Genomic DNA, 16,107 nt, shown 5'->3' with positions numbered 1-16,107 from the left:
GTGCAGGAATACTCTGCATCCCCATGCCCAAGTGCCTGTGTAATTTTTGCCCTTGCTTCTTAGCCTAGCTCTCTCTCAACAGCACCAAGAAAGATTAAAAAGGAAGAGAAGGTCATGCTGTCCCACACACTTTAAAAATCATTAAGGTTGCAAGGTCAAGCACTCAGAAATTAAGACTTAAAGATGAGTGTGTGGACACAGTACAGTATTTATTTATACGATCATATGCTATTTTTTCCACAGAACCCCTACCTCATTCAGGGCACAAGATGGAGCTTCTCTGAGAATTAGTCAGGATTAGGTAGTGAAGGAGACTTGATTTTAGGCCCCCTGCCCCATTTGCTGAAGACGTTGAACTGTGTGTAGCAAACAAGACCAGGGACTGCAGAAAGAAAGAATGGTCCCATGGTTAAAGTGAATGCTCCCTTGGATCATTCGAGTTCTACCCTTGCTTCTGGCCCTCGCTTGCTTCCTGTGCAAAGCAGCTATGCTCTGAAAAAAGCTACACAATGCTAAATACCCTGCAAATTAGGTCCCAGTCTCTCCACTGGGCAGCCATGTTTAGCCAATGCTTTTTATGTTGATCTGTCTGCCTCAATTCACCACTTATAAAATGGAGCTCGTCTCAGCTGTCACACAAAAGACTAGACTAATGCTTGTGAACCACACTCAGATACTGCAGTGTTGAGCATCCTAGAAAAGCTTGAAGAAATCAGAAATTCTGCCTTCAGAATCCATTTGGATTCATGGGCCATAAATAAGGTACTAGGCCAAGGAGGTGGGGGGAACAAAACAAAATGTGAACAGCAACTCATAAGGTAAGCACCCTCTATCTATCCTGCACACACGAGGCAGAGCTCCTGTGGAAAAATAGCTATGAGCATGGAAGCACAGACTATTGAAACATGCCAGCACATCCAACACCTTGCTCCCCATAGTCCAGGTCTCCCTCCAGAGCTTCACTTGCCTCCTCTCTCTCAACTGGCTTCTCATTCTCCCTCCCTCTCCTCCCTCACTATAACAGTGTCCTTCCCAGGCCAGTCTCTGACCCTTATGCACTTCCAGCCCAATCTAGTCCTCCCTCAAACCCCAGGACTTGCTCTTTTACACTGTCTGATTTGTGGAAAATGAGACAGGCAAAGGAGTAGGGGGCACCAGAAACACAGGAAAAACCAGCTTCATGCTTTCATCTCTGACCTCAACCCCATACACGTATACTGCCAAAATTTTACAGAAGCAGGATGTTGGTTGCTGTGGTTCTCTTGCTTTACCTATGGCAGGTTAGGGTGTTAGGTCTGTGTTGTGTCAGTCAACAGCAGTCTTATGTAGAGCTTAGATGATGGTTTGTATGGGATGGTTTGGATAGGGGTGATCCTGCCTGAGGCAGGAGGTTGGACTAGATCAGTGGTTCTCAACTGGGGGCCCACAGCATCCTGGGGGACCATGAGCAAGTTTCAGGGGATCTGCAGATGTGGCACAAGGGGGATCTCTCAGGTTGCCTGGGGCAGTGCGTGCCCCAGCAGAGCCTGGTGCTGCCACTACCACCAGATTCACTAAAAAAAGACACATTTTCTCCTTCTACAGGTGTGCCTTTACAGGCTGGAAGCATTCCAGCTTGCAAGGGGTTGCTTAGGGCTGGGGGTAGTGAAAGTAGGCTGTCCTGGTAGAGGGCGCCATGGTATGTGTACGCGCGTGCACATGCACACACACAGATCAGCTAAGCAGTGGTGCAGAGCAGCTCCCATAGCTACCCACAGGCAAGTTGGTGGGGGAGGAGGGGGGGAATGGGTGATACATTGGGGGGGGGGGGCGGGGATGGGACATCCCCTTCCCTCTGATTTCTGTGCCCACAAAGGACATGGGGCTGCAGTCTGGCCAGACCTGCCAGCAGGAGCCAGCACAGGCAGCCAGAGAGAAGTGGCAATGGCCGGGCTATGCCACCCCTGTACCTCCTTCCCCCTGCCCCACACACCCCTCCCTGCTGTAGGCCGTGAGTTGGGGGGCACCAGCAGGGCTGGGGAAGGGTGGGGGACTGTGGGTCAGGAGCGAGGGGACTGGTAGGGCCAGGGGGCTGCAAGCTGGGAGTGAGGGGGGCTTCGAGTTCAAAGAGACTGAAAACCACTTGACTAGATGAGCTCTGGAGGTGCTTCCAGCCCTGCTTCTCCCACCTGGGAGCAGAGTATCAGTGGGCAGTGTCCACTGGCTCCCTGGACTTGTTTGAGGGCCAATGGGCACTGTGGTGTGCTCCCTTGGCACTCCAGTTTTGAACTTATGGCCAGCACTCCCATCCCTGTTTTTTGTATTATTCGTCCCAAGGAATCTGTTGTCCCTGTTTCGTGTAGCCTCCCCATCTGAAGGAGGGAGGAGAAATTTGGGGGGCTGGCCCCACATGACTTTAAAGGGTGACAAACAGGCCAGCCCTACTTCTCAGCAGGTGGGGGGCCAACAATCCGCAGCTACCTCCTACCATTGGTGCGGTGGCCCCTACATGGAACGGCAAGGACGAGCAAACAGTATCTCTGCGAATCACCTCGGGACAGGAAAAAAAAAGTTCCCCAAAAAACAGCTCCTAGCAAGACTGGCAAGTCCCGAGCTCGGAACCAGCGTGTCGGGGCAGGGGGGAGGCCCATCGCGGGTGATCTCGTGCGACCGTGTGCAACCATCCTGTCATTAAGGGGGGGCGGTTAGGTGACGGAATGGTTGCCAGGGGGCACGAGATGATTTAGGTAGGTTCCCCCCGTTGCTTTAGGGTACTATGAAACCTGCGGGGGGTGGCAAGCCAGGCACCCTCCTCGGCCCACACCCCGCGCGGGGTAGGAGAGCAGCCCCCGACCCCGGGCATGGCGGGATCCGGCTTCCCCCGCATTAGCGCCGCCGCGTAGCCACCCGCCCGGCCCCTGCCCCGCGCCACCGCGGTGGGGGAGAAGGGGGGTGCCCCGGTCCGGTCCGGTCCGACCCCGCCCGCGGAGCCCAAACGCCGCCTTCCGCAGCACCCTACCTGCGCCCGCCTGAGCCTCCGCCATGCCGGCCCCACGCATGCGCCACGCACCCGCCAGCCCTCCCGAGAGACTCGACCCGTCCCCCACCCCCAGGCCCCTTCTCAGGCGCAGGCGCGGCTAGCTCCGCCCGGCGGGCTGCGGGGGCGGGGCCACGAGCCGAAAGTCACAGCTGCGTGGAGCTACGCCTCGTTCGGCGCTTGGCGCGGGCGAGGCCACGTGGCCGGAGCGCGGGCGGTGGTGGCGTGCTTCCGGACCCTCCCTCCCCCCCCGACCTTGGCTTTGCAGAGAGACAGCTCTGTTGGTGAAGGGTGTCCGGGTGAACAGCTCATTCCTCCTCCTTAGGAAAGGGGGTTGCTCTCCCTTAGTGACAGGTTCCAGGAGCTCCCCACCAGCTCTGTCTCTCCGCAGAGAGAGCTAGGGTGCCAGAGCATCACGGAGCTATAAATATCTCCCCAGGGGAACAGAAATAATAGAGGCTCTTCAAACCTGAAGACAAAAGGGTGCTATGATCCAACAGTTTAGGAGATGGCAGGCAGCAACTGGAGGCTAGAAATAAGGTGCTGGGCTTGCAAAATGGCCGTGTTGCCCCTTGGACAACTTCCTATGGGCAACTTGCCACAGCTGGAAGGTGAAATTGCCAGGGGGAGGATGCTTTTTTTCTCTGAAAGCCATTCTCCAACTCAGCCAAGCTCCTGGACATAGCACAGGAATGAGTTCAGGGAAGTCACTGCTATGTGACAAGCTCACAACAATCCCTGTGGGCCTTACAGCAAGAATTCTCAACCAGTGGTGTAGCACCCTGGGGTGCCGTGAGCTGCTTGGAAGGGTGACATGGGGTGCTGTGCAGTATTAGTGTAGTTAAGTGCAAATGCCTACACATGATTCGTAAGAGGGACCTGGAGATTTCAAATGGAAATCCAGAGGATTAAAAGCAGTTGGACCTGTTGTGCCCTTTTTGAGCTCTTTGCAGCAGAAGAGTGGCTCTGTTATTTCGCCATCATCAAAAAGCAAGTGATAGCTGGGAGCTGGCATTTTCCAGCGGGTGACTTAAACAAGATTGAAAATCCTGGCCCCATAGTCATTGAATGTTATGGCCCCATTCAATCAGAGCAGCTAGCTCAGGTTTGGGACCATGAGGTTTTACAGTTAGGAAGACAAGTTTTACTGGTAGACTCAGGTTTGATTTCATTGCGTTTATTTACAAGTGTGTACAAAGTCCTTTCTGGAACACAAAAGGAATCAATGTTTTATATATTGGCAACATTTCATCAAAGCAGGACAATGGCTGTTGTGGTCCCCCTGCTTTACCTGTGGCAGGTTAAGGTGTTAGGTCTGTGTTGTGTCAGGGTTGAAAGCAGTTTTACGTAGGGCTAGGATAATGGTCCCTATGCTATAGTTTGGATAAGGATAATGGAGCCTGAGGTAGAGGCCTGGAGTAGCTGACCTCTGGAGGTCACTTGCAACCCTACTCTGATTTTTTGAACTAGAAACAACTTACAGCACTGACCTTTCAGTCAACAGCATGACCCAGAAGCTTCCTCTCAAGGCTTCTCCCAGGAGCATGTGCTAGCACTGTTTCAGGCTACGTTCCCCAACCTTCTGTTTTGGAGTTTGTTTCTTTCATGAGCGCTGCTGCCTAAACGCCTAGCAGTGCCCATATAGTTCAGATTCCCAAATGGATTCACAAAAGCCCTTTTTGGGGGCAGAGGTGCATACTTCTGTTCGGGATCTGGAAACTTATTATCAACAACCTGCTTCCATAAAGGAGCTTGATGAAGGGCAACGTTTGCACAAGGCAGCCTCAATCTATAACAATATAAATAAAATCTCAGCAGTTCTTCCAGCAGTTAGGAATGAAGCAGGCTGGCAGAACTGTAGGGCAAGGCATGGGTCGAGGTCAATGTTACGTGCACCTAATGTGCTACTGCATACTTCTCCAAGTGCTCCAAAAGGAAACCTCTCTGCCAAAGATCTATCACCCCTATCAATCTGCAGAAACTTCAACTACTACTGAAAAGAAAGCTTGCAGCATTGCAGTACCAGTGCCCAGATTGGGGTGTTCACACTTTTGCCAGTACTGCAGAAGAACCATGCAGCGTTGTAGCTCCACTGACCCTATAGAAAGGCTATGCACTTCTACGCTTGCTGCAGAGCAAGCTGACAGAGCCAGGGCTCCAGATACCAGAGCTGCCACACAGTTTTGCTAATGTTGCAGATATACGCTTTCAATACTATTATTTAATCACCGTATGCTTCTACCTTTCCTGCAGCTGCATGTCTGCAGTTTTGTGCTTATACCAACACTTAGAACTGCTCTTATTTTCTGCCACTGTTGCAGAGAAAGTTCACAGTGCCATGACAACAGCATCTCCGTTGGATTACAATAACATACATCTGTCACAGCTGCACAGGAAAAATCACAGTCCTGTAGCTCTGGTATCCATGGTCTGTCTGGCACAGATGCAGATGAAGGTCTCAGTGCTGTAGCTCTTACCGTCATCATGTTTGCTGTATAGTTCTGCAGTGGGTGTGGAGCAAGCACATGGGTTAAGCCTGTGGTCTAACACGGGCTTCTGTTGCTGTAGCACAGATACTTCACTGTGCTGCAGCAACAGCAACTGCAGCATTACCAAATGCTTCTGCAGAGAAAGGTTGTGCAGCAGTCTTGATATTATAGGGTGAAAGCTCATTTCTTATACTGCACTAAGGGAAGCCTGCAGTGTTATGGTTGTAATGTCTCTGCAGAGGTGCTGCCCTGTTGATGATCTCACAGTGGTGTGGCAGTAGTGATCCTCCAGATAGAAGTGGCTAGGCAGTGGCACCACTACAGGACCACTAGATACATCCCCTCTTGCCATAGGGATGCTGGAAACAGCCCTAGCTCTGATGCCCATGACCCATTCTGTTAGTGTCACAGCGTAAACTCCCAGCCCATGTCTGTGGTGTCCCATGAGTGTGGCTGTGTGAATCTGTTGTGCCCTCTGCAGACTAAAGTGTGCTACAGCACAGGCACAGGAAGTCTCCAGTTCTGCAGTAATTCAGTCCAGATGTTGCTGTTGCACATTTCTATTCCAGCTATGGCACTTCTGCTGCAGGTCACTGCACCAGGGTCTGCAGAGCCCCAGCCTGGCTTGTTGCTGGCAGCAGGTGCACATGCACCTTCAGGCAGACAGTGGGGGAGCTGCAAGGGGCCCGATCCTTGTTGTGGCATCATAGTCCTGCACCCTTCCCACTGTCTGCCCTGAGGCATGCTTGCCAAGCAAAATGCTTTCTCATGGCACACTCTGGCATGTGTGCCAAGGTTTGCTAAGGTCTAGGGACACAGGGCTAGCCTCAGAGGCTCAGTGACTTGACTGAAGTCTTTCTCAACAAGAGGCTATCTCCCACTCAGGAGAACTGATTCTTCAGGAAAGAGATTGCCTAGTAAGAGGCATCTGGTAGGGGTAAAACAGGGCCCACCTGCTGTCCACAGAATCTATGAGATTTACCTCTGAACCTACCCCCCAAAAAAAACGACCATTGTATACATTCAGTCCAGCTGTGGATGGCTCTCCAGACTCCGCATCACTAAGTGAAGCAAGTTTAGATCTCATTATGCCTTGACCTATTGTATTCCTCCTATATTATAGACTCAAAATTCAACTTTTCTATTCCATTTGGTTAAAAACAAAAACAAACAAGACTTTGGCCCTGCCCTGGGCTATTTCTTCACAGAGACAGCTTTGTGTCCCTCAAAACCCTCCTGAACAATACAGTGTGCAAAGATGGATAAGATGGATGGATACCTCATATGTATTCTCATCAGAAAGGTTCCTATTATACACTAGGCAGAGCACAGCACTCCAACAGCCACACACTATTACAAGGTAAAAATATAAGCAGCCATGAACTGTTACTTGTAGCAAGCAAAATCCATGCTGCAGCAGCAGAGATGTCTCTGGTTTCTATGACACACTAGCATTGGAATATTAATCTGGAAGAGATTTCTCCATTGTACTCAGAGCTACAATACACAGATTCTGCAGCCTTCTCACTTGGGAGCCAGGCTTACATCACTTCTCTAATGCCAGGAGACAAGGTAGAAGCAGAGAGCAGGACGGGCCAAGTCAAAAGGTTTAAATCTGGTCTCCCCCCATAAAGTTTATTAGATGGATACTGACTTTTTTCACAGCACCAATACATCCATCCTCTGTGGACAAACTGGGCAAGAAACCAATGAACCAGAAGTTTGGGGTCAGGCAGGAAGGAGCCCCTTATGATGCCTCCATTCTGGGCATCTGCAGCTCCAGAGGGAAATTAATACAAGTCCTGCCGGTGGCACATGGCCATCCCGTGTCCCATTTCACCAGTCGGAGACCAGCGGTCAGAGAAGAGGGCTCAGGGGGAACAGCTGCTTCAAGGAGAGCTGGTAAAAATTTCCTGTGCTGACTGGCAGTGTTTTATTGGTGACACCTTTGAATGGACCAACTGCTAAGTGCATTTTGTCCAAAAGCTTATTTAACACATTTCCTGTTCCATCCTGGCTGCAAAAACATTCCAAATTGGCTGTGCTTGACAAAGCCTCTGTACTTCAGGCCTGCAGTTATTTTGCAGTATCCCAAAGGACCCTTAGGGGGCTCAGTCAGCCTGCCTTTGGAGGGTGTCTAACTGAAATAAAGGTCACGTTAAAAATAATAAAAGAAATGTATCCACAGTAGGTTTGTTTCCTGTGTCACGTTTGCTCCTACTGTGCTTGCTTTTCTTCTGTCACTGAATAAGGATTCATCCGGGACTGCTACAGGTCTAGTCTCGCCAGGCAGCAGCAACTCCCGGCCAACCAGCAGCACCTGCTGCAGCTTTTCAGTATCAAGGACTGGTGTCTCACCTGCCACACTTCGATGGAATAACTCCTATGGGAGGTGTCCCAAGCCTTGGAGTAGTGTCGCAGAGCTCTCAGGTGCCCTGCGACTGAGAGCAGAAATGGCTCGGGAGAGACCCCTAGTGGCGGGAAGGGAGAAGCGCAACTGCCAGTCACCAGGACTGTGCAGGTGCTAGTTGCCCTAGCAACTGGGGAAAACCTAGAGCCAGGAAGGAGCGGAGCTTATCCCTTCTTAAGCCCAGGCAGAAGGCCAGGAGGGCAGTTCCCTTCTGGCAGCTGGAGAAGCAGGAGCTCTGCAGTGGAGCTGAGCTGAGTCTAGTCGAGTAGACCGACCGATTGAGTAGCTGCATCATGTTGCAGGGTAGGAAGAACCCTGGCTGGGAGGCTTGGCAGGAGAGACAGGTGGGACTGGATTGTATGTTATAGCCGGCGGGCTTGTTGTTGTGTTACAGCCGATTGGCTTATGGTTCTGTTTAGTTATGGTTAACCAGAGGACCGGGTGAGGCTATAAGGGGTTGGAGGAAGCCTCATGGGAGCCCCACGATAGCGGGGGTCTCCTGGCACCAAAGGGGGTGCAGCTTTGTGGAGGGGCACATTGGCCCAGTTAGGCTGCCCCGAGCGAGGGGGCAGCCAGGAGCCCCGAGCGAGGGGGCAGCCAGGAGCCCCGGAGTAAAAAGGGGGCAGTGAGGAGTCAGGAGGACGAGAGACCCTGGAGCTGAAGGGGGCAGCGAGGAGCCTCAGAGCCAGGGGGCGGCCAGGAGCCCCAAGGTAGGGGGCGGCAGGAGCCCAAGAGTAAGGAGGGGCAGCAAGGAGCCCTGAGAATGAAAGAAGGGCTGAGACTTAGGAACATGGCCCATGTTAGGTCAGGCCAACAACATCCGCAAGGTGTGGGCTGCGGTGTAGGGGAGGAAAAGGAGCCGGATACAGCTCCCCCTGTCATTGGGGCGTATATAAACGGGCAGCCTCCTGCTGATTCAGATCATCTGTCAATCACAAGATCAAGGTGTGGCAGGTGAGAGTGATGCACAAATGCGGTTGGTTTCCTTGGAGGCGCGCAGAGATCACAGACACACAGACATCAGCCGGCACAAAAGGATGTATTTGCAAACAAGGTCAGAGTGGGGCATTGATGCCCAAATCAGCTTCTGACAAACTAATTGTGTTTGCAAGCGGAATTTATCTTCTCTCTCCTGAGCACGTGTGCGGACACCGGAACTCTTACAGCTACTTCCGTTTCATACAAGCATACACGTAGTTACATCATTACATACATCACATGTATAGTATAATTAGCTACTTAAGTATGCGGGGTGGAGAGGTAAATATGCAACAGTTCATTAAGCATGCTCAAAACCACAACAGTTCACTAACAGTTCATACCCCAAGGCCACAGGCAGTTGAATTCCAGCTTCTGTAATCAGCATGAGAAAGGCTAAGGCAAGTGAGGGGGAGAAAGGAGCCTTGGGCAGTATTTCTTTCTTATCAGGTGCAAGATGCAAGCTGCGCATTTCCAACAATATTCCATTTCTAACAAGAGTAAGCAGGCGGTTGGCCCATTGCAGGAGGGCGGAGCTCCATGTCCAGAGAGACTCCAAAAGTAAGACTCCTGCTACAAGTAATCTTTTCCTTTGGGGCCCCTGGGCTCTACCCTTTGTGCTTATCTAGATCTCAACTCTCTAGGTCTTGGCTTACTTCCTCTGGCTGCTATCTTCAGCTCTATGCCTCTTATCCTGGCCTTGGCTTCTTGGCAGCAGTTGCATGGCTGGGGACTTATCTCCCCCACACCTAGATTCTAGACCTCTGACCCTCCAACCTCAAAGGGATTAACCGCCCGGGCTTTCCCAGCCCTCACCTCTTTTTCTTTCTCTGGCCCTAAAGGGGATTAAAACTCACAGGGCACTCTAAGGCATGGCAATGGGACTTCCAAACCTTCCTTCAAAGCTGCTCCTGTTGCTTCAGTTCCTACCAACCTGGCTCCAAATACTATTCCTCTGGGCACAACCAACTCAGTCACATGAACTTCAATCTTCCTCCTTCTGGGCCCACTTAAAGAGGAATAAATACATAAAACTCCTCTACTCTTATACCTCAGGGCTCCCCTTACCGTTCTTCCAGGTACTGCCATGAAGGGTGTGAGAGCTCTGCCTCCTTCCTGGCCAGAACTAGCATGATCTGTCTAGCCTGAGGACCAGTCTTTTCTTCGTGCAAGCCCCACCCTTTCTAGCCAGCCCAACCTATTGCCTAGCGGTTGCCCAGCTGGAACACAGTGGTTGCTCACTAGTCCCTGCAGCCCTGCCAGTTGCCTACCCTTTGACTGTAATCTCTGCTTAAATCAGTCCCCCTAGGGCAGGTCTACTGGCAACTGCAGGCACCTTGTGTCTTCCCCTTTTTGCTGCTCCCCCCACCCCCACCCCCCATGCTTCTTCCTACTGGCCCTTGCAGCTGTCTTGTCTTCTTTGGAGCCCTCGGCCACAAAAACCCTTGCCCCAGTCTTCTCCCAGGAACAGGACAAGGATTCCCTGTTCCAAAGACCAGGCCAGGATGAATTCCCAAACTTCTCTTTGTTCAGTTATTTTCCTTAAGACATTGAGATGATCCAGTTCATGCCTGGGGTTAGTTGTCTTACTTTCCTTGATGAAAATGTATCTAGCTAAGCATATACCTGCCTTGGAGATACTGAGATCCTTGGAGATCCTGGCAAGTCAGCCAGCTTCCCTCAGTGGGTGCTCAGCTGTAAGGTAGTGCCGGGCTTTGCTTGCCCAAAGTTTGTTAGGAGTCAGAGTTTGGATGAGTGCAGGGCCAGGTTTGGCAGTGCTCTGCGCCTACCATGAAGGCCACGCTATCAAAAAGCCCAGCCCCCTTGAGGCACCTAAAGGACTAGGTTTTCCTTGGTTCTCAGCATCCAGCAGTATCCACTGTGGCACTCAGCAGTTGGAGCAGTTTGACACTCCCTTAGGCCAGGGACCTCATAAAACCAGTGAGTTTTTAGTTCCAGTTCTTTTATTATCCATGTGGAAAGCTTCTCACTACAGCAAACGCAACAATCACAGAGATAAAGAACAAACACAAAATCAAACATCTGGTCTTCCTTCCATCGCTGCAGGAGCAACACAGACCCTGTGCTTTTTCTGAAGCACCACTCTCTTCTACACCCTCAGCTTCCCTTCCTGGGAGCTTATAACTTCCTTGGAGCCAACCCATCTCCTCTGTCAGCTTAGCCCATGTTCTTAAGGAGGGATGCTATTATCCCCTGAACCTGCAACCCCTGAGCCCTGCACCTCAGTACACGAGTTTTCCCCAGCCCTGTATTGGAGCCTAAAGCAGAGTGAAAAGGTTACTTTCCATATCACCTTGTGCTGCTGCATAGGGGCTTGTTCTAATGCAGTTGTGTGGGGCTGGGGGTGCAATCACCACTTCCGTTGAGTGCCCCACTCTAGAACAGGGGTGGTCAAACTGCAACTCGTATGCAGTTTAAATGTGGCTCTTGAAGAAAGAGGCATGATGAAATAAAACATTCTGTGTCTGTCGGGACAAAGCCGAAGCAGCTTCCTAGGGAAGCTTCTGGTTCTGGAGTGAGTTGGTGGACTTGGGTAAGTGGCTTGTGCTCAGTCAGGAGTACCAGCTTAGTCACTCTTTCCCAGCTTCTAGGCAGCAAAAACAAATTCACTTCTGGGGTGTGGGAGACATGGGGCATAGCCCCTCTTGTGCCCACCTCACAGATTTCAGGGGCTACCCTCACCACAAAGTTGTTGGCTAGCCTGGGATGAGTCTCCTTCAGTCTCATTAGCTGAAGGTCTGCCAGTTTGCATAGATATGCATTTGAGCAGGAGCTTGCAGCTGGGTCTCTCGCATCCCAGTGGAGTGCCCCAACCACCACCTAGAAAGCATTTGCCTTTCTTAGGTGGCTTTTCACGTTCACTTTTTCTTTTTTTCCCCCTCTTGATTAGACCTGGAAAAACAGCCCAGGGCTGAGGCTTTTTCTCCCTTTAGTAGCTTCTTTGAAATGGGACATGATTCCCACTCCCAAAAGTTTCACATTTAAACTTGCATTTCCCAATGATACATGATTTCAGTACCAGCTCTAATTATTATATTCCCCATGTTTAAAAGTCTGGGTTTCTGCTGAGGGCTGGAATGTCAGTCTTTTTTAATCCTTGGGATTGTCATCTTTGGTTTTCTCTTTCTTTGTATATTAGGACCTTGGATTTGAATCTGGGATAGAAGAGCAATGCCTACTTCTATCAGAAAATGAAACTTGTATCTTTACTGTTTTATAACAACTTTTACATATTGACATTACACACTATACAGAGAGAACTCCACTGGCTTTTTCCCTCTCCCTCTTTGGCTGTAGAAGGCTGCTGCACTTAGCCAGGTGCAGGAAGTCATGCAGCTTAGAGAACAGAGGCCACATTGCTCAGTTTATGTCCCAGTGCTGCAAAAGAAGGCAAAAAACCCTCCAGTAAGCCAGTGCCATATATGAGGGAGGAAGGGGAGGGAGGATTTCTTCCTGGCAGCTCGCAAGAGCCCTGAGGCACAGGACTGCCAAATACCACCAACCATACAAGAGCTACCTTTGATACTTTAACCTGGGAGCACGAACTCATGACACCTGCTCTTTGCCTCCACCACTTTACTTGGAAGAGATTTTTTTCTCCACCTTTAGTAGCTTGCCAAGCTACTTCTTTTGTTACCATGGAAATTTTTGATCCAGCTTATAAATAGTTAAAGTGATGTAATGACTGAAGTTGAGCACACACAACAGTACCTTTCAGAAGAAGCCTCCAGAACAGAAGTGGGCAAAATACAGCCTACCAGGTGACTGGATCTGGCCTGTGGCTGCTCCCACAGTGCTTTTTGTGGGGCCATGCCTAGCCTGCTCACGCTGGGGCAGCCTGCCTCAGGTTCCCAACAGGCTGGGCCCTGGTCAGCGTGCAGATTCTGGCGGGGCTGTTCCTGGTGCAGCTGCAGCCGGGTGCTACTCTGCACCCCCCGCCTCCAGTTGTAGCTTCTGCTTCTGATTTTGCCCCTCCTGCGCCACACTGTGCTGTGCCGGGTGAGCAGTTTCAGCCAAGTGGCTCCTACCCCAGTGCGCAGTGCTCTGGCTTCAGTTACCAGCTGCCTTATGGCAGCTGGGAGTTGGAGCCAGAGACCTGTGTTCCTGAGGCAGGAGCAAGAGGAAGAGCTGCTGGTAGAGATAGAGGGCACAGAACAGCACTCAACCAGTTGCAGCTGCACTGGGAACAGCCCTTTGGAAGCTGCTGCTGCACTGTGTCATGCCACACCACGCCACACTATTCTAGACGGGCAAGTGAACAGCTTCAGCCAAGTGGCTCCTGCCCTAGTGCTGGGGCTTTGGCTTCAGCTCCCAGCCACCTTCCCAGGAGCTGAAGCCAGAGTCCCACATGGTGGACATGAGCAGGAGCAGCGTCTGGCAGGTATTACTGCAGCCAGCCGGGTGCTGCTCTGTGTCCCACACCTCCAGCAGCAGCTCCTCCTTCATGGAAATTTTTGAGCCAGGTTATAAAGCAAGAGTCTCCTGCATTGCACCACTCCTGGCAGGCACTTGGGGCTCCAGCCCTAGATCCCGGAACTGGCGGCAAAGGGTGCAGAGCAGCACCAGGCCAGATTGTGGGCACCAGCAGGAGTGTGGCGTAGGCTGCCCCATCGCGAGCAAGCAGGGCTTGGCCCCACGTGAAGTGCCACAGGGGCAGCATGGACCGCACCGTCTGGGGGGAGCTCTGCTCCACGCACCCCCCTGCCTCCCCCCCTTCACCCACAGCAGGCTCCTGGGACCTAGCACCCAGGCAGCCCCACCTCCACACACACATATGCGCAACACCCTACACTCCTCCCCACACACTCCCCATACTTTTGTACAGTATTGCATCAGTATTACTGTGTGTATTTCCCATTCTGTACCTGCCTTGTCATTATCACCCTTTGTCCTTTTTATTTTTGTTTTCCTGTTGTTCCTAAAGAACTGTACTGTGTCGTCCAGTTTTGGGCTCCACAATTCAAAAAGGATGTGGAGAAGCTTGAGAGAGTCCAGAGGAGAGCCACGCGCATGATCAGAGGTCAGGAAAACAGATCTTATGATGATAGGCTGAGAGACATGGGACTCTTTAGCCTGGAAAAGCGTAGGCTCAGGGGTGATCTGATGGCCACCTATAAGTTTTATCAGGGGTGACCACCAGGACCTGGGGGAACGTCTGTTCACCAGAGTGCCCCAAGGGATGACAAGATCGAACGGTCACAAACTCCTGCAAGACCGTTTCAGGCTGGACATAAGGAAGAATTTCTTTATGGTCCGAGCCCCCAAGGTGTGGAACAGTCTGCCATCGGAGGTGGTTCAAGCACCTACACTGAACACCTTCAAGAGTAAATTGGATGCTTATCTTGCTGGGATCCTATGACCCCAGCTGACTTCCTGCCCTTTGGGCAGGGGGCGGGACTCGATGATCTCCCGAGGTCCCTTCCAGCCCTGATTGTCTATGAAATCTATGAAATCCCATTTATGTTTTTGAACCCTTAATCTAGTTTTAGTGTGCATCTCTAATACACCAACGAAAGTCAAGGCAGACATCCCAGCCAGCAGTGCCCAAGGGACACCAGTGCTGCTGGTCAACCTGATTTAACCTTAAACTTCCTATCCACATGAAACAAAATGTATCTCCTAGCGGGTCCAGGTCCCAGGATTTGGCTTGTTACACTCTGGGAAGAAGTTGAAATCTCTGAGACGGACACTCTTGTGGGAGCTGATGGTATCCTGAAGGTTCTTTCTACAGGCACCTCGCTGAAAAGGTGGGCAATGATGAAGTACACACATTCTTACATGTAAGGCTCTTAAACATGGGCTGTTTTTCTGCCTTGTGCTTGAGGCATGTGCAATTGCCTGTGTTTATAGCAGTCAGCTCGGCTGAGGGAGATAAGGTTTCCAGTCCCTTCAGTTTCCAGGGAAGGAACACACACTGGTGGTGCACATCTCTCCGCAGAGGTGAATAGTTGCAGCCCCTGATAGGAACCCACTCCACGTTTACCTTTGTCCTGATGGCAGGGGTGTTCTCCTTGGGGGGAAATGAAGCTTTGAATCTCCACAGGCACATCTTCTCTGTTGTACCAGATGAGCGCTGTCATCTCTGAGCTAATGGACAAAGAAAAGCCTCCTTTCCCTTATAGACCAGCAGGTGAGAAATGTCTAATTCAGCAAGGGGCTAAACTATGTCAATACTGCACATAATCTGGAGTGGGGGACAGGTCTAAACAAAACAGGATTTCCTCAGTCTTCACCTTGGTCAAAATGCACGCACCAGAACAGACAGAAGGCAGATGCTCAGCATAGAAAACTTCAGCTCAAACAGGTCAAGGTTGACAAAAGTCTTAGTAATAGAAACCAGGGGTTAGGATGGGATACACAGAGCAACCTTAATACAGTGGGGAGATTCCAGCCCACCCCGGGACACTCACCTGCTTCCCTCTGTGACAGTGGGGAGCTCTATGAATTCCTGCTGCAGAGAAGAGCAATGATCTTCGTACACAAGCCCACGTGCCCCATATGGGGCCAAAGCAAGCTCTGTTTAGAACAGGGGCAGGCAATTATTATAGGCAGAGGGCCACTTACTGAGTTTTGACAAGCCATCAAGGGCCACATGACAGGCAGCTGGGGACAGATAAATATTAATTTTCTAAAGTTTTTAGGGGCCCTGCAGGCCTGATAGAATGGTCTGGCAGGCTGTTTCCAGCCCCCACATTGCATTTTCATAGTTTTATAGTTTCTAGGGTTGGAAGGGACCTGAGTAGATCATCTAGTCCGACCCCCTGCCATGGCAGGAAAGAGTATTGGGGTCAAACGACCCCAGCAAGGTGTTTATCTAACCTCCTCTTAAAAACCCCCGGGGTAGGAGCCTGCACATTTCTCTTGGAAGTTGGTTCCAGATCCTAGCCGCCCTGACCGTGAAGTAGCGCCTCCTGATGTCTAGCCTAAATCTACCCTCTGCCAGCTTGTGACCGTTATTCCTGGTCACTCCTGGCAGTGCTCGGGGGAACAGGGACTCCCCCAATGCCTGCTGATTCCCCCCTGACTAGTTTATAACAGGCCACAAGATCCCCCCTCAGCCTTCTCTTTTGGAGGCTGAGCAGGTTCAAGTCCTGTAGCCTCTCCTCATAGGGCCTGCCCTGCTGTCCCCTGATCATGCGAGTGGCCCTCCTCTGGACCTTCTCCACGTTGTCCACATCCCTCTTGAAGTGCAG

At 51.3% G+C, this 16,107-nt stretch overlaps 1 protein-coding gene across 1 annotated transcript in view; it reads right to left on the bottom strand.

Moving 5' to 3' along the window:
• NFX1 (nuclear transcription factor, X-box binding 1) overlaps positions 1-3,111 on the bottom strand; it is a 91,974-nt gene extending 88,863 nt beyond the window's left edge. Inside the window, exon 1 of the mRNA XM_090039286.1 lies at positions 2,999-3,111. Coding sequence (XP_089895412.1) covers positions 2,999-3,038 — 40 coding nt within the window. The 5' untranslated portion in view covers positions 3,039-3,111. The remainder of the gene's footprint in view (positions 1-2,998) is intronic.
• Between the last annotated feature and the right edge of the window lie 12,996 nt (positions 3,112-16,107).

This window comes from Crocodylus siamensis, chromosome 3, assembly GCF_052110815.1.
Source record: "Crocodylus siamensis isolate JL-2025a chromosome 3, ASM5211081v1, whole genome shotgun sequence".
NCBI classification, from domain to species: domain Eukaryota; kingdom Metazoa; phylum Chordata; order Crocodylia; family Crocodylidae; genus Crocodylus; species Crocodylus siamensis.
This window is presented reverse-complemented; position numbering and strand designations above follow the sequence as displayed.